This window comes from Epinephelus moara, chromosome 3 (genome assembly GCF_006386435.1).
Source record: "Epinephelus moara isolate mb chromosome 3, YSFRI_EMoa_1.0, whole genome shotgun sequence".
Classification (NCBI taxonomy): domain Eukaryota; kingdom Metazoa; phylum Chordata; class Actinopteri; order Perciformes; family Serranidae; genus Epinephelus; species Epinephelus moara.
In genome coordinates this window covers 19514760-19533257 of record NC_065508.1, presented here as the reverse complement: position 1 = coordinate 19533257, position 18498 = coordinate 19514760, and the positions used below count along the sequence as shown (strand labels likewise).

At 42.3% G+C, this 18498-nt stretch overlaps 2 protein-coding genes across 6 annotated transcripts in view; both read right to left on the bottom strand.

Annotated features, from left to right (window-relative positions):
- srrm3 (serine/arginine repetitive matrix 3) overlaps positions 1 to 168 on the bottom strand; it is a 131139-nt gene extending 130971 nt beyond the window's left edge. For both annotated transcript variants that reach the window (XM_050041195.1, XM_050041196.1), the window contains exon 1: positions 27 to 168. The gene's annotated coding sequence lies outside the window, so the exon portion shown is untranslated. The remainder of the gene's footprint in view (positions 1 to 26) is intronic.
- Positions 169 to 2724: 2556 nt separating this feature from the next.
- LOC126388164 (carbohydrate-responsive element-binding protein) overlaps positions 2725 to 18498 on the bottom strand; it is a 29070-nt gene continuing 13296 nt past the window's right edge. Inside the window, exons 8-17 of one of the 4 annotated variants that reach the window (XM_050041078.1) lie at positions 15704 to 15855; positions 13583 to 14186; positions 13424 to 13497; positions 11739 to 12006; positions 9629 to 9723; positions 9376 to 9498; positions 9060 to 9187; positions 7072 to 7195; positions 4494 to 4623; positions 2725 to 3768 (exon numbers count right to left, since the gene is read on the bottom strand). In XM_050041078.1, the coding sequence (XP_049897035.1) occupies positions 3599 to 3768; positions 4494 to 4623; positions 7072 to 7195; positions 9060 to 9187; positions 9376 to 9498; positions 9629 to 9723; positions 11739 to 12006; positions 13424 to 13497; positions 13583 to 14186; positions 15704 to 15855 (1868 nt within the window). In that variant the 3' untranslated portion in view covers positions 2725 to 3598. Of the gene's footprint in view, positions 3769 to 4493; positions 4624 to 7071; positions 7196 to 9059; positions 9188 to 9375; positions 9499 to 9628; positions 9724 to 11738; positions 12010 to 13423; positions 13498 to 13582; positions 14187 to 15703; positions 15856 to 18498 lie in introns of all 4 variants that reach the window. The other 3 variants (XM_050041080.1, XM_050041077.1, XR_007569722.1) reach the window with 3 other exon arrangements.

Here is an 18498-nt window from a genome sequence, read left to right as displayed (position 1 = left end):
ACTTGCGTCTTTTGGGAAACTCTTACCTTTCCTGTTGTCTTTCGCCTCGCCGGGTATTTAGTGTGTCTTCTGGGTGCTGATGTGGAGTCTTCTGTCCCTCCTCTTCAGCGTTAGCTAGCCCCGCTGCCTCTGCTCGGCTTGTGGTGCTGAAGTGGACAGCGCACTGAGGAGAGCTGGGGACAAAAACCCACACACACACTGCCGGAGCCGCCCGCAGCACAGCGCCCTCTGTCGGAGTGGAGGAGCGCCCGCAGCCTGCCGCCTGCAGCCACATGGAGCCAAGCGCACTGAGAGAGCGTCACCTAGCGTCGGCATTCACAACCTTTCTCTGTGTGACGCACCACAGCAAGGAAGTTCACTTTCTGTTATCATTTTAAAGGCAAATCCTGAGACACAATAAAATTTGCACCACAAATTCACCTGCGTCCACGGTGCATGATGGGAAAAGGTCTCCACACCAGCAACACCTGCAGCATACATAACACGTTTGGCCTTCCGTCGTTACAGAGAACTTTTTAACAGGGTGGAGCAGGAAAACAACCAATCAAATACATCAGCTCCACCCACACCAAGATGGGCTGGATGTTTGGTCATGTGGCTTCAGGCCAATCACATTCTTAAAATGGCGGAGGGGTACTACTGTAAAACTTCAAATTAAAGTCTAGTCCCAATTAAATTCCCAGTTAGTTTGACTACCCTGGTGTGGCTACACATTTTGACACATAAACACCTGTTACAATTAGACGCCTGGTCTGGTTGCCAAGCAGGTCATTTTTAAGGAAGTTCTTTGGATGTATACAGCTGGGTTGGGTGGCACGGTGATGTAGTGGTTAGCAGTATCGCCTCACACCAAGAGGGTTCCTGGTAAAATCCCAAGAGGGAGCCCTTCTGTGTGGAGTTTGCATGTCAGCCTGTGTTTTCTCCAGGTACTCCGGCTTCCTCCCACAGTCCAAAGACATGCAGGTTAATTGGTGACTCTAAATTGTCCTGTAGGTGTGAATGTGAGTGTGAATGGTTGTCTGTCTCTGTGTGTCAGCCCTGCGATAGTCTGCTTGGTAAATAAGAGACACAAAAATAAAGAGGTGACTCCTTAGCCCTGAAGCTGTCATAAAGTCAGAATATGTATCCATTCCCTGATAACCTGGTAAGTTATTCATATTCCATTAGTCCCTAAGGGTCCACCAATCAAAATAGTCTTAACGGTTTTTCATAAAAACAAAACCAAGTTGTGAAAATCGTTTTAACAAGATAAAGTGGTGTTGTGTCGGTATGCCAGGTGCTGTAATCCTCGGGGCCTTAAAGCAAGTGTCCTAACTCTGATGTGCTGTCTCTCAGAGCTAGATCAAATGAATGATTCATACTTGATACGTTATTCAAAGCCTAGTTTTTAAACAAGTAATATTCATACTGGTTTAAATAAACATTTTGATTGTGTTTCCAGAGTTGTTTACAGTGATTCCCAAACATTTTCCTTAAGAGACCTCTTCTCTATTATTGAATGAAGTGATGACCCCTGAATAAATGACCTTTTTTATTTTGGATATTTCATATGATATTAAATACAGGACAACTGCACCATAGCCCAAACAGTGAATTCAATATCTGCAGGAAGTTTGTGTAAACTAAGTGGCTTAATTTCAGCAGATTATTTCCTGTGATTGTTGCGACAGAGATTAATTTTCCTCATATTTCTAGGACCTTATTTATATGATTATCTGTCTGTATTATATTTATGTTTTATTTCTAACAATCGTACATATTTTTGACAAGTTCTTTACTTTTTTACTCACTGATGCTTTGACATTGTTCTATGAGCCCTTTGTTTGTTTCAAAGGTCCAGTGTGTAAGATTTGGGGGGATTTAGTGTCATCGAGCAGTGAGGATTGAAGATTGCAACCAGCAGAAACTTCTCTACATTCATGCAGTGTTCATTGTTCAGGAGGTTTTTACCAGGAGCCCAATTATGCACAGAGGTCTCTTCCTCTCTAAAACAATCAGACCTGCTGATTTAAACCGGTACTTGGTGGGTGACATGGAAACGCTAAAACTAGAACCAGTGTTTGGTTTGTTCTGTTCTGGGCTACTGTTTCTGCTAATATATCCTACACACTGGACCTTTAAGAAATTTAGGGAAAAAAAATTGGGCAGTGTTTCCCAGCCTTTTTCCTCAAAGGACCTCTTTTCTATCATTGTGTAAACTGATGACCCCTGATACTCAATGGATAACAGTAACAGTAGAGAACAACTGATAAACTGCAGAATTACTCCAAAACTGAGATGAGCTTTTCCGATATATTTAGGAACTTTTTTTATGATTCCCATGGGTGGATTATGAGATAGTGGGCCCCTGGGCACAGATATGCACAAGGCCCCACCACCTCTCCTACAGAGGGTCAAGACAAACAGACCTTGTCGTGGTATTGCTTCTTTTTTGTTGCTGTTGTTTGCGCCTCTTCCAAGTCACTCTGTATCCCTTTTAGATCATTTAGCGTCACTTTGATTTAATTTCGTCTTTTTTTTTATCGCTTTGGTCTCTTTGTAGTCATTTTGTGTCATTGTTTGGTTGTTTTGCATCTTTTTGTGGTTATTTTGTGTCTCTTTGCAGTGCCATTGCATCCGATTGTGGTCTTTTAAAGCCTCTTCCTGATCGTTACCTGTTGATGATGATGTTTTTCTTGATGATCTTGTGATTGCAACTACCGAGTTCATCCCATGATGCCATGTTGCCCAAAAACACATTTTCCCATAAACTTACATAGGAAAAAAAGACGTCTATAAATCAGTAGATGAATTTTTTTGAGCGTCACAATCCATGACTTGTTTCACAATCAGGATTTGATCCATTTGGTCCGATAAGATTTTGAAAGTCTAGAAAAGCTGCATGATTAAATAATTTCATCCCCATTCAAGTCATCAGAGGGCTAAACTGGAGGTTAGCCGCTGGGCTGGTGAAGTCTCTAGCGTGCTTGCCCCGGATGTCAGTCTTTTTTGACTACATGTGCCACTGAGCAACTTTCATTGTATTGAACGCTGTATTGAGTTCTCTTCATACATCCATGCACACTTGACACATGGGAGAAGTTCTAACTGGTTGCTATGTGCAACCTCAGTGCTCTAGATGTTACTAAATCCTACACCAGACCTTTAAGATCCACTTAATATTCTGAAATAACCCCTGTCACTTAAAGCTATTCAGGTTCTCTTCCTTGTTTCTAATACTGGCACAGTGTAAGGTAGGTGTGAGGTGAACTGAAGGCAGTAATATGCACAGTAAAGTTAACCTGAGATGTGAAAGGAATGAGAATAAATGCAGTCGTCAGTTGATGTAACCAAATTATTTAAATTAAACACAATGATTTTACGTCTGAGAAATAACTACATGTGTACAGAACATTATGCTTTCATTAGAATTTAAGCACAGATCACATGTAGCTCCTGTGATTTTTGGGTGAACTGGGATACATTCTTTCTGCAGCTGGTGAGTTTTATTGGAATGTGATTATGCATTATTAAAAGTCTCTGAGTCTTTTTCAATCTTTCCATCGGCCCTCCTCTGACTCGTGGTCTCCTGTGCGTTTCCACTGAGTGTTCGTCAGGGTCACATGGGGTGTACGTTGTCCCGGGTGGCAAGCTGTAAGGAGTGGTGCAGGGCAGCGGCAGCAGCGGGGTCGCCCTGGGTGACAGCGACGGCGGCCTGCTCCGGCAGGAGGCTGGGGTCTGTCAGGATGGCCGTGGTGGTACTCAGGAGGCGGAGTGAACTCAGAACCACTGAGGGGGCACACAGAGAGACACAGATTACAGATAATGTGACAGAGCAGCTGGAAACATATGGAATGATCGCAGTACTATCAAACTATACGTTTAGAGTAGTGGTTCTCAACTGGTGGGTCGGGACCCAAAAGTGGGTGGCGGGGTCATTTTGACTGAGTTTGGGATTCACAGATCTTTTGTGAAATATTGTCACTTTTTTTCTAAAAATTTTACAACTTTTTTCTAAAAATTTTACAACTTTTTTCTCAAAATTTTACAACTTTTTTCTAAAAATTTGATGACCTTTTCTTAGTTTTGCGATTTTTGTCTCAAAATTGAATGATTTTTCCTTGAAATCGTACTTTTTTTCTCAAAATTTTATGATTTCTTTCTCAAAATATTACGACTTTTTTCTAAAAAATTCTTTTTGCAAAATATTGCAATTTTGTTCATGTAATTTTACAACTTCTTTTCTAAAAATATTTTCTAGAAATTCTCAAAATGTTAGTCTGTATATTACATACAATAGTCAATGCAAAGATGATGAACAGACACGAATACGTGCCAAAAGACTACTGTATTTCATGAAAAAAGCCATAAAATTTCAAGGAGGTGTCTGTGAAATAGATTTGAGCAGAGAGTCAAAAATTTGGGTCACGACTTAATGACTGAGAAAAAATGTGGGTCCTGAGGATATACCAATTGAGGAGAACCACTGGTTTAGAGGAAGCAGCTGGACTCACTGGGTCTTAGGGCAGGCAGGGAACAGTGTTGGTCCAGCCAGGACAGAGTGGACCGACACAGGTCCTCCACACTGGCAGTGGACACCATTCCATTATAGGACTCAAACAGCGGCTCGATGATGATACTGAACTGACAGTGAGTTGAGGAAAAATGTCGATGTGACACATCAGAGTTCTTGTTTTTCTAACGTTACTGAATTGATAATGAAGCATTGCACAGTGTCTTAAATTACAGTCCTCCTTCCTCTGTTTATCACTAGAATAAATGTTGCCATTCTATGTTTCTGCAAACCATGGATATGTTAGGTTTGCACATTATTATGTAGCGAATACATTGAAACTTTACATCTAAACAACACTGTGGTTAATGTGTGGTTAGGTTTAGGCACATAAACACCTGGTTAAGGTTAGGAAAAGATCATGTTTTGGCTGATATACTTGTTTTTCAGGGCACAACCCCAGCAGGAAACGCGGTGATGTCTCTGTAAAAAACAGCCACATTTTGTAGCACTATCACCGCTTGAAAAACAACGACAGGTCACTACAAAACACGCATGTTTGGTGATTAAAAAGCTGCAGGAAACACAGTGATGTCTTGCTAAAAAAAGAGCCAGTTTTGTTGTTTGTTGGTCTCAAACAGTGGCCTGCAGTTTGGCAGGTGTCTGGCCGAGGTGTCACGCCATCCACCATCCCCTCCACATTCTGATGACAATGTCTGCTCACGTACTACGTCACTTTAAAAATGATTCGTAAGAGAAATGTAATGTATTTGTGGTTTGCAGAAACGTACTACACCATCATTTCCCTCTGGCAACTGGGCTGTTTTTGCCTAAAACATATTTATTTCTGTCTTTATTTTCAGTATAGTGATACCCCTATTGTTTTGTTGTTGTGTTTGATCATATTGTAGCATCATTTTTACCATCTTTGTTTTGAATTCTATCCTTTGCTCGTCTTCCCAGAGGCCACACAAAAACAACAGCAATAAAACAATTTAAAACCTAACAATATCAATAAAAAGAAAAGGCCAAACAAGCCAAATGTCTTTATCTTTGTATATCTAGTCCCTGTCGTTTTCTATATTTTCTTTGTGCAAATAAAGACAAAAAAGTGTCTTGGGTGATGTCCACAGCAAAGTGCTTCACTGTGTTTAAAAGCTGGTGTTATTCTACAGCTTCCTTGTTGTCAACAAGTCCCCAAGAAAAGAACAGAACCAAGTGTTACTACGTCTTTCTATACACTTCCCTATCCTCAGTCACAAGCCCATTGGTTCCTACAGCAGATATACACCTTTAAAACAGTTTTTTTTTAAAGTAAATGTTACTCGAAAAGGTTCTGGTGTTTCCCCCAGGCTCAAGAGTTTTTGGGATAACATTTCTAATTTTTACAGCAACATATACAGCACACAGATAATCCCCAACAGTCTCTCTGTGACTTTGGGTTGATCCAGCTACTCTTTGACTCTTCCCCCCTCAGCATTATAACAAGCCCTGATGTTTGGGATGGTCATAGAGAAAAGGGTTATCCTGAGAGAGTGGATATCAGTTTCCTCCTAAAAATGGCTAAATGACACCCCAAGTTTCTTAAGACCTGCGGACCCTTTACTAAACATATTAGGAGGAAGGGGTGTCGACCTGGGAGCTAATTGTTTTGTCTTCTCTAATAGTTATTTCAGTCTTAACACTGCACCTCAGTGGCTCATTGTTCTGGAGGCAGCACTAAACTAGTGTTCAATAAAGATAAAATAAGTCAGTTCTTTTTGTTGTATAGCGCTGTCCATGGAGAGGCAAAAAAAGTGAGCAGTGAGACATACATTACAGTAAACACTGCTGTTTTGACCCTCTGTAAAGAGAAAAGATTCTCTTAGAGAACTTTGTTTTTAATTCCTTTTATCAGCAGTGAGATAAATGCTCACCCTCCTGAGGGAGCAGAGAAAAAAACCTTAATATTCATGGAAAGAAAACACCCTCAAGGTGTTTTTGTGCACCACACAAGGATGATAAAATGGTAATCTGATCGTCTTATCTTCCTGCAAGATAAGGGCAGCAGTAACGGATTGGTGATCATTAGGGAAAGAGTTATGGATTAATATTACTTTTTTCATGCAACTGGAATTTGCCATACACAGGCATTTATTTGATCTGCCTGATTACACCAAGACGTCCCAGATGAATAATGTGCTTTGTATGAATTAGAACATTAGCATACTTATCTGTACAAAGACTAAGTTTTGGTCACTTACCGTCACATACTGCACCAAAGTAAAAGCTCCAATTCCCTGCTACACTTTAAAAACAGCATCCTTCTCTGTATGCTTGATGTAATTAGTTCATTTGGATTCAAAGAAAACGTTTAGGGAGAAAAACAAAATTTGGTATTCCCCCAAAGTCTGAAGAAGCCAGTTGATGCTGCAAAGTACTGACACATAAGAGCCCCACACACAGAAACAGATGGGCACATTTAGCACTCAGCACCGGAGTATTATTGTAGTCACATTATCTATGCAGAGGTTTTTAAGTTGTGTTTGTGGCAGTATGTTTATAATGACCTGATGACAGATTTACATTAATAAGGATACGATCCAGAACTTCCAGTTCTGCAGTGTCTGCGCCTGGACGTACTCTCTGAACTTCTGCCTCATGTGGTCAAAGCGCTGCCGTGTGATGGGCACGCCGGTGGCTGGTAGCTGCTGCTGGCACACACTGCATGAAGAGACACAAAGCAGTGTGGTGCATCTTCATATCAGCGGGGAGAGACCAATACTGATATTAAAGGATAAGTTCACAATTTTTCAAGTCTGTCTTAAATCAACTGTCTGGTGCCCATACGTACATTGAGACAAGGGATGTCAGCGATTAATTGTTAATCGATTAACCGCCAAGAATACTCTTAAGTTTGCACTGTGCACCACCCTGATCTGGTGGGAGCTAGCTTGCGGCAGCTTTTATTTGCTGATTACCTCTAGTAATGCTGTCCTGACCCAACAGCATTGCTGTGGAAACTTTGTTCCCACCCTCCAGTCTCCCCCCACATCACCCCAGTGAGTAAGCAGCTTCATTTAGCATTGCTGGCTATGTTGTCACTCTGCACCATTAGCAGAGTTAGCACAGCTAGTGGTGCTAACATAATAAACAATGCTAAAAAGGGTTTAGTGGCTTAAAATACAGCCATTCAGTCACCGGGTAGATCTGTGGGGAAGACCAGAGATTGGCTACCGTCATTTCACAGTTACCAGCAGTAATTTGCTAATGAGCGGTGCCACTAGCTAGCTCCTGACGCAGGTGGTGCACAGTGCAGAACAGCTAGCTGACAGATGGAGACCGGATGATCAGTGGGCGCTATGTATCTGCATGCTGGCACGGCTAGTCGGCTGTCTGTCAGCAAAGCTAACAGAAAATAAAATAAAAAGCGAGACATTTACATCACAAAGCATTAAAATGTCACCACCTCTAAATGGACAACACTTTCAATGGAAGTTGTGGGCAAAATCCACAGAATCTATCCTTTTAATGAAACCTCAAGATCACCTCTGTATAACAATAAATCAAAATATCCATCCAATCCTATCCTGCATACTTCACATGCCTACACGTGCACACACACCATAGACTGTATAAAATAATGAACGTAGCCACTGTGGACTTTTGTTTTGAACAAGCCCCAGGACTTTGAAGCCAATTTTACATTGTATTCAGAAGCGGAACTACACTGTCAGGGTTTGTCATGTGATGCCATGGGGCTCAAAAAGACTTTTCCCCATTGATTTACATTGTGAAAAAGACATCACAACCCCTGCAAATGACTTGTTTTACTATCAGCATTTGATCCATTTGGTCCAATAACATTTAGAAAGTCTAGAAGAGCTGTATGACGAAATTATTTTATCCCCATTCAAATTAGCAGAGTGCTTAACCAGAAATTAGCCGTTTAGCCGGCGAAAGTTAGCCGCTCGGCTGCACTCCGCTGCCATAAGTCTTTAATGTGCCTGCTCTTTGGGCCCTATGATGTGGAAGAGTCGGGTAATTTCATACAGCTGAAATAGAGCGTTTTTGGCTTCATGCAAAACTTTCATTGGAATGAGCAGTGGCCCACCTCCAATGCTGTACCTAGGTCTCTTAATGTATCCATGGTTTTGAAGCCTCGAGTTTTGCATTGTTGCCATCCTGGATACTCTGTGAATCTGGGGTTGCGTCATGGTTATGTTAGCTACCCAACATTTTTGCTATGGTAGCAGCTTCTTAACGGATGGCACCCACACGTCACTAAGGCAGCCACACTCTTAATAATGCATAACTTAAAGCCTTAATTAAATTTAGGAAACAAGCTATAGAGATGAAAAACATTTTTTTTACCAGGCTGTAAACATGTTTATTTCTGCTGTATAGCTGGGCATTTTAACATGGGGGTCTAAGAGTACTGTCCCATTTCTAGAGCCAGTCTCAAGTGGCCATTTGTGGAACTGCAGTTTTTGGCACCTCTGCGTTGGCTTCAATTTTCAGTCCTGGGGTTTGCTGCTTGAAACACACACACTCACACACAGAAATCAAGGCTGGCAAAAAATCTCACTTGATAGCAGAGTTGAGGAGCTGGATCTCTTCTCTGAGTCTCTGAGCCTCGTCGTGCAGCTGAGCTCTCTCCTGCTGCATCTTACTGATGTATTCGGCGGTCTTCTGCAGCGTGGTGGCTTTACTGATCTGTGCCAGCAGACAGAGGGATCAACACATGTCAAAAATACAACACAGTTACTAACAAATACTCAGTATTACTGTGGTTGGTTCCTTATCTGCTCTTACATCTTATTCCAGTTAAACTGTGCATCAACTCAGCTGTTTTAGTGATACCCCTCCTCTTTCTAACGCAGCTGCATGTCGCCTAACAGTACCTTTATGCTTGGCTGAGAGCTGAGCGTTGTCACAAGGTTATGTAACGTGTCAAAACCCAGTTTGATGTTGAAGCGTCTCTTCTGCTCAGCTGAGATGTGAGTTATCCTCCTGGTCTCTGTTTGCTGTAGATAACATATGCAGTGTAGAATATGCACATCACACTTCACATTCTGAGTCAACAATCAGTTTCCTCTTCACTTGTATAGCAAAAACTTGATTATATTAATATAAAAAAACAACAGTCTGTCCTACCTTACTTGATTCTATCTTCCCATGTGCTGAGAAGCATGAGTGTGGGGAGTCAGGGTTTGGTGGTGACGTTTGGCCTGGATGTCCTGGAAAATTAACTAAAAGAAAGACAGATAATAAAATGTATTTGTTGTATCTGCAGGGAAACATAATGACCGCTACATGCACACAAGTTCTCATGCACAAATCACTTATCAACAGCATACTTATATGCACCCAAACTCTCTTCATGTACATACTGTGATTTAAATGACAAAGTTATACAATATGCAATGGCTAGTGATGCTGGCATACTTGGATTTTAGTTTATATTTCTACAACAAGGTTTATTTGACTGACATTTTAGCCAGATTCACCCACAGTTAATGACAACGTAAAGAAGAAACCAAAATCGTCCAAGTGTTGTTGGAAGATACCAACATTTTAACACACACATTATGCTGTGTGATAATTACAGTCCCCAAACAAACACAAATTTGGCAAAGTGTTTTCAGACAAGTCAAAAATGTAACTGAAGACAAAAGGGAAAGTTTGTCAATTAAAACTTTATTTTTCTATTTCTCTTTCACTTGCTCATTTTAATTTCAACTCATTTCAATTCATTATCCTAATTGTTTGGCCTTGACATGCATTTAATCATTTATATACATGTATTCCCCATTTTCCTCACCACATTTCTAACATTTCTTATGCATATATGCTGATGAGATGTGCATCTTCATGGATGTCCAGAGCAGTGATTAGTCCATTAGGTTTATGAGTCAAAAAAATTAAGTTTTAATTTATCTTATCAGCTGATTGGTGAAAAGGGGAACAATTAAAAAGCTTTTTAGTTTTTTCATTCATTGATTGGAGGTTAAAAAATGTATAAAGATTTATGATTTTACACTCCATTTTAATATTTTGATTAACAATATAATCTATTCACGAACTAAAAAATGAATCATTATCTCTGCAGAGCTCATGTAGCCAGGCTTATTGTTTGGACTGGTCCAAAAACGTGCCCCTCTCACACATGCACATTAGTTGTTTGTAACTGCATATTCTCTTACTGCACAAGACCTTCACCTATGTTGTTGATATATGCACACACACAGCGTGGAGTACAATGACAAACTCAGCTGCATGTCCTTTAAAGGCACTGTATGTAATTCTGGGGAAAGACAGTTGATTGTTGCGTCTCATTCCCAGGTCGTCAAATGCTTACGCTTTGGGTTGGTGGTTCGGGCTGACTGCCAACTCAAAATGTTGGTATTTGACAACCTAGGAATGAAGCTGGAAGATCAGCAACGGGTCACTACAAAACACCCATGTTTGGTGCCAAAAAAGCCGCTGGAAAAACAGTGACAGGTTGTTACAAAACACCTATGTTAGTTGCCTAAAAAGCCCCTGGAGAAACAGTGACAGGTTGTTACAAAACACCCTTGTTTGGTGGCTAAAAAGCTGCTGGATAAACAATGAGGGGTTGCTACAAAACACTGATGTTTAGTGCCTAAAAAGCAGCTGGAAAAACAGTGAGGGGTTGCTACAAAACACCCTTGTTTGGTGCCTGAAAAGCTGCTGAAAAAAACAATAGCAGGTTGCTACAAAACAGCCTCATTTGGTGGCTAAAAGCTGCTGGATAAACAGTGATGAGTCGCTATAAAACATTGATGTTTGGAGCCAAAAAAGCCCCTGAAAAAAAACAGCAACAGGTTGCTACAAAACAGCCTCGTTTGGTGGCTAAAATGCTGCTGGATACACAGTGACAAGTCGCTACAAAACACCCATGTTTGGTGCCTGAAAGCACAGGAAAAAAAAGCTGTGATTTGCCAAATCACAAAGTCAGCTCATATACTACGTCGCTTTAGAAACCTTTGATACGATACATATGAAATGTGCAAATGTATTGTATCTGTGGTTTTCAGAAATGTACGATGCCCACATTTTTATCTGGCATCTGGGCAGAGAATGGAGCACTGGAGCCACTACTCTGTACCAGGGTTACATGATCGTACATCATGGTCTGAGCAGCGATCATGTTATCATTCACCAGTTAAAAGAAGATTTCTTGATTTCTCTGATCCCTAATTACATTTGTAAAAAGCAGGATGTTGTTTCACTGAGGCCACACCTGTTAAGCTGCTCCTGTCGGTGCCGTAGAGCTGCACAGGAGATAGTTTCTCAGTCTTGGGAATAAGGAGGGTGGTGCTGGGTTGTGTGGAGCTGTGGGAGAGCAGGGCGGAAACCGCTGAGCCTCTGGAGGTGCTGGCATGGGGTCCACTGTGACCCAGGGTGGCACTCTGGTTGTGAAGAGGTGTGAGCACTGGGATCCCTGCAGGCCAACCAGCTTCATGCTGCAGCTGTGATGACGTCTCTCCAACATGTGTGCTACTGCTTGACTGCTGAACAACACACAGTCTCTACTCAGAGGTGCCTTTTGAAAAATGTTTTTCTTCTAAAGAGAATGCTAGACAAGATTTCCTTAACTTTTCTTCTGACCTTATTAAAATCCAATATGTAGGCAAGTATTTACTCTATAACTCTTTCCTTTGCCACAAACTGAGCTCGCACATTTGATGATGGTGATGTTACATGTGTGTTTGGAGTCATACAAATGATAAAATATGATACATGATGATAAAACATGATAAAATACTTACTACTGGCAATAACAAATGGTAGAAAATGAAGGTACAAGTGAAAAGAACAAGAGTTTAGTCATCCTAATAAATAATTCCAAGGTAAAATAATGTAAATTGTTGAACCTGAACCATAACAGGCACTAGGTACCTGACTTTTTTGAAAACACACTCTTTTGCTATCTTGCAGACAGTAAAGCTCAGTGCAGACTAAAGATTCGTGATGAGACAAGTTTAAACTTGCAACTATTTGCATTGAGAAATGGTAAAGAAAAAGTAAATGGACTGCACTTGCATAGCACTTTTCTAGTCTTCTGACCACTCAAAGCACTGTTACACTACATCACATTCACACGCTGATGGTACAGCGATAAGAAGCTATTTGGGGTTCAGAATCTTGCCCAAGGATACTTCGACATGTGAACTAGAGGAATCAGGGATCGAACCGTCGATCTTCCGATGAGTAGACGACCTGCTCTACCTCTGAGTTACTGCTGCCCTTGTAACTGGTCTGGAACGTTCTAAAAACCTGCCAGTTCACACCAATGAGATGAAACAAGATGATTTATTGTCTACATAACAACAACTCTCGATGCTTCCTAACACATTACACGCACTCATGTGACATGCACCCATACAGCGAGCAGCATCAGCAGCCCATCATCAAACACCGACACACTTTGAGGATGGAGACCAACATATGCATCAACAGCAGGAATGTAAAGTGACAGACTTGGGCTTGGCGGGGATGAGGGGCTGTTGTCAGAACAACAAACCAACAACCGACTGGATGTTCAAACAAATGACGTGCCTTACAGTCTACATCCAGGCACTCACGACTTCACAAGCTTACTCACCGATGACTTTATCAGCCGGCCTGACTGAGCTGAGATGAGCCAAATCATACCACTGCAGCTTTTCTCTGCAATATTATAAAATGGTTGCATCTCGTCGCAAATCTTGGGTCAGAACTGAGCTTTAAATAAAACGCTTAATATCACTTTCATATCTGTACAAGACAAACTTCCTGGACTCCTAGGAGGTCATTATGGTCTGCCAAGAAACAGTTCAGTCCACAACCCCCCCGTTAAACCTCAATGTCTTGTTTTTACAGCTTTTTAAGGCAGTTATCAACTGAAATGAACCCTACACTTGTGATACTAAGAGACAGGCTCACCGATGAGCTGGGAGATGGTGACCTCTGACCTTTGACCGCCACAAGAGGAGCATCAAATCCTAGTGCTGGCTTCCCTGAAAGCACAAAAACCAACAGTGAGTTCATTTTTCCAGACAAAATCTGATGTTAAAGACAGAGCATGGGACGGATGTGACTCACGTTCACGGGTGCCGGAGGAGAGCAGCTTAGCCAGGCAGCTGGTGGGTGTGGGTGTGGTGGACGGGGGGACCATCGAGGGACTGACTGTCCTCACTCCCCCTGTCTTCTGCTTGTGCTTCCCTCTGACTCCTGTGACAGCCACCTGCTCCGGGACTGAGAAGCAGTGGGCCGCGGTGACGGAGGGCTGTGCTGCGTGGACCGGGTCAGACACAGTGGCTGAGTAACTGAGTGATTGGCAGGGAGTCAGGGGGTAAGTGTCCCCTGTGTGAGGGTAGCCATGAGCCTGGTGCACAGAGCCCTGGGCCCCCGTGGTGGAGGCGGTGTGAGTGATGACGGTGGGGGTCACGCTGGTTGTTGTGTAGTAACCAAACTTGTGGCAGGGTAGTGGGTAGAAAAAAGCGATACTCGAAGAGGGCGGCTGCTCGATGCTGGAGCTGAATGCTACAGAAACGGAAGGATCAGGGTATGACTGATGTCCATACGGCATGGCACCTGATGGGATGCTAGACGTGTTGTATTCACCACAATCCTGGCCCGGCCCGGTCTGGTCTAGCCTGGTGTTAGAGGAGGAGGGCTGACGCAAATTCTCAGATGACAGATTTGGCTGGAGAAGAAAGCATAAGATGAGATAACAAAGCTTCTCCTGGTTCATTATGTCGATTCTTGAGAAAACAAAACGCTGATTTTGCAAGACAACAAAATAATTCAAGAGAATAATCAAGAGAAAATAACTTCTGTTTTCTTGCAATCATGTGATAATTGCATTGTGGTCAAGTGAGCCATCATTTGAGGAAATCTCGGTAAAGTCAGCCGTCACTTGAATTTTGATGCTTCTCTATTCTTGGTGTTATGATAGAGATGCTTGGAGCAGCCAAAAAGGATGAAGAAAGACCACAGATCACATTTCGTAGGAGCCAGAATGTGTAATTAACCTCTGTTGTTTATTATTTGTTTAGGCTGCACACATTCTTTTGGTCACTTTCACTTCAGGTAATTGTACTTGTCACAGGGGTGGGTGTGGTTTCACATTATTTTACCTGTTCATTCACTGGTGTGGTGGCTTTTGGCTCAGATCATATCATTTAATCTCAGTTTGCTTTGGTTATCTCAGTTGTTTGTTTATCATATCACCATAAAACACATCTTTGGACTTCAGCATGGATTTTATTGAACGCGTCATAGTTACAAGCCTACTCAGCCTCTTAGCCGCTTTTTTTCATTGATACTAGTCACTACACATTTGATATGCCAAGCTAAAGCATCCTGTTGGACTTACACACATAACAAGGTCAGCATGGAAATGTTAAAAGATATATTTATAGTATCATATTTAAATAAAGGTAGCTCTAAATTTAAAATATCATCAATTAATTACCTTTGACCTGCCATAAAAACCTTTCCGACGTAGATTAGCTGAAATTTCCAATGGATCCCTGTACAGGACGAGCCTGACTAGGAACAGACAAAGGTTCATATGGCTTTACTGTACAGATTTTAAGAAATTTAAAGGAAAAGTCACCTCAACTTACACAATGTGTATAAAGCCTATGACTCTAAAAGTGTGCTTCCCCTATCTTCCCCCCTTCTCTGACCCTTGAGAGAGCCCGTCGTACCCGCATGAGTTGGGTACAGCTGCCGGCAGACACCTCATCTCTGCACTGACCGCGTATGACTTATGTATGTGTAAGTCTGATGGGATGCTCTAGCAGGGATTTGAGGGGTGCCCTGGGGGGCTGGCTTGCCCTCTTCTGCTGCGGCGTGGTGTCCAGCTGTCTTCTAGAGACCGTTAAACCCTGCTTAGGCATTCAAATTAAATACTTTAAACATCAAAATGCTGATCTTATACGTTATATTTGGTTATTTCCATTCTTTAAAAGTCACCAGAGTGCAGGAAACAAAGTCTATGAAACTCAATTTTTTCCTGGGAGAGACCCTCTGACCCCTCTTTTGTGTCAGAATCCTATTTTTGAGATCTCAAGGTCGGGAAGTATGGCTTTGTTAATCTCAAGATAACACAGTCGCTCTCGGCTTCTGTACAACAGCACTAATGGTTGCTAATGAAGTATTCCTGCAGTGTTACACGTCACAAATAGGAGGAGGAGCTGTTCACAGCGTCAGTACCTGAGCCAGCTGGGTGTCGATAAGTAGCTGAGGAGTTGTCACCACAGGGGAGGGAACTGGAGCGAACGCTGTGTTGGGTGAGCTCTCAAAATAGCCACAGTCAGCAAAACCAGTCTGCTCAGCGGGCTGGCCCCTGTAGTTCATAAAGATATCTGAGGAAAGAACGCACACTGTTAATCAGACTGTCAGGTGTGACAATAAAGACGATACACACACTAAAACAGGCCAAGAAAACTATCACATGGTTCTCAGCGAGAAGATTAGCTCTTAGTGCCTGTCCCTGGGTCTGATTCCCCGCCAAATCAGACTAAACAATCCATAGCATGCAGACTGAAGAGCCTACATTTACATTTCTAGTTAAAAGGAAGCAGGGGGAAAATTTTCTTTAGAGAATTTTGTAGTTATGGCTGAAACGGCTGCAGGATCAGCAAAGAGAAGACAAAAAGAATTCACCAAAGAGCAAAAACTAGCGGACATGGGGGATAACGATAGAGGACGGGCAGCAACACGAGTCAACGTGGTCGTTCACTTAACAGATGTAGAGAATTGCGAGACCTGGAAGAATTCAAAATCGCTAACCTCTTCCTCCTAGACAGGCCGGAGATATGTCTTTTTTAATCATAAAATACATTGTGAGACGTAGTTTCACGTCAATATATGAATTTACATTGTGCGTTTGCACCTGCTAGCTAGCTAGATCTTTATGACACGAGGCGAGGGGGCTCATGGAGACACTACCACTTTTGTCCACAGGGGCCGCCAAAATCAACACAAAATGAAAGTTCCTTTTTTAGGGACCTATCACTATGTTTCCTGTAGCTCTACAGCCTCTAAATGTGGGTGGTTTTTAGCAACCCATTGCTGTTTTTCCAGCGAGGACAGTAGCACAAAAAGTGGTATCTTTTTACCAAGACATCGCTGCTTTTCCAGCAGGGACTGTGCCCCCCAGTACCTGGTATTTTAAGCTAAAACGTGATCTTTTTCTAACCAGAATTAAGTGTTTTTTGTGCCTAAATCTAACCACATCTTAACCACAGTGTTATTGAATTGTAAAGTTTCAACATATCTGCCACATAATAACACTTGTGATATGCAGAAACATGCAATGGCAACATTTTTCCAGAGATTGGGTTGATTAATTTTTGCCACCTCAAATGACGTAACACCACAGGCACAAAATGCTTCCGTTTATGTAACAGATATGGCTGAAAGTCTCCTGGAATTACTACTGTCAGTCTGCTGTCTGATATCACAGTCATGGCTTCAGTTCAGTAATTCAAACAACAAAAACAAAAATATAAAAGCACAGAGCCAAAACATCAGACAAAATGCAGTGAGGCGCTCTGTATGAGGTGATCATTCAGCTTCATATCTGCCAGGTCACATATTTGTGGAGCCACACTGGCAACTGACTGTGCCAAGCTGCCATCTGTGATTAAAACTGTGTCTTCACATCTGACAGCACCGAAGTCAAACCAAGTTCTCAGCAGCTGGAGAGACAAATACGAACTCACTGGCTTCTGTCGATGAAACTTTGATTTCATGTCGTGAACACATAACAGTATTCAAAATCCAGTACAACACGAGCTCTGTGAACACACCGCAAAAAATTGTGACGCAGTCTGAAAGTACATACCAGCCTGTCTGTGTTTTCATCTCAGTGAGGAGAAACTAGTGGCATGCCTCAGAGAAGTGATCTGACTGTATTTCCATGTAAGAGAAGCAGTCTGCATAAATTAAACTCAAGGCCGTGTCGCTCTGACAGACACTCACTAGCTCTCTGGATCTTGTGACCAAAAGAGAGGCAGACAGCTGATCCCTGAGGCCCCTGCCAATGCTGTGAGAACAAACACCCCCCAACACACATACGCACACATATTACAGCAGTGGGCAGCAGGTTGTCTGTGGGTTACAAAGGCTGACTTGTAGCCACGGGGCTGCAGGACTGCTTCACTGAGAGCAACACAAAGGCCACAACAACCACAGCCATTGTGCCCCTGAGCAAAAAAATAAACTCTTCAGCTTTCTGTCTTTTTGCAGTCGAGCTGACTGGAAAGCAGCCATGGGTGAATTTCCCCACTGGGGATCAATTAAGGTGTATCTTAAAACTTTCCCTGCCTCTCAATAGCAATGAAACAGACAGTGCTGATAAAATCAGGATATGCTTTCTGCTAAGTCGTCCCTGAGCCACGGGGCCCTGATTTCAAAAGCTGCGTCTCCTTTAGTCTTCAGTGTGGACTTTGCAACAAACAGCAGACCTCTGCCCGAGGATCTCAAATTACGCAGAGGTTCACAAGGAATTAAAAGGTCTGAAATGTTTGTATCAATATAGGGTCAAGTTGCATAACACTGTTCTTCTGAAAAGCTATGCCAGTGTGCATCTCTCCTCACTCACTCACTCACTCACTCACTCACTCACTCACTCACTCACTCACTCACAGGTTCTCCATCTACACTCAGAGAGACACAGAGCTGCTCCTCTGTTAAATCTGTCTGTTATCAGTCAACAGTGTGACATCGATTTATATGTTGCACATGCTACGCTAAATCAGTCTGTGAGATGAATGTAATGGCCGCAGTAGCACATGTGCAATCCAGCTCTGCGCTGCATGTGTGGGAGACAGAGCTACTTGATTGTGTCAGGTGAGCGTTTGTTTGCTAGTTTGTGTGTGAGGTGGATCATAGCGCTGCGCCGTTCTTTTTGGTAGTTGTAGTCTATTGTGTGACGTGGAGGCAGCGCCTGGATGCAGGCGACAGATGGGTTTAAAAAAAGCAGCAGCAACACAGACTTTTCT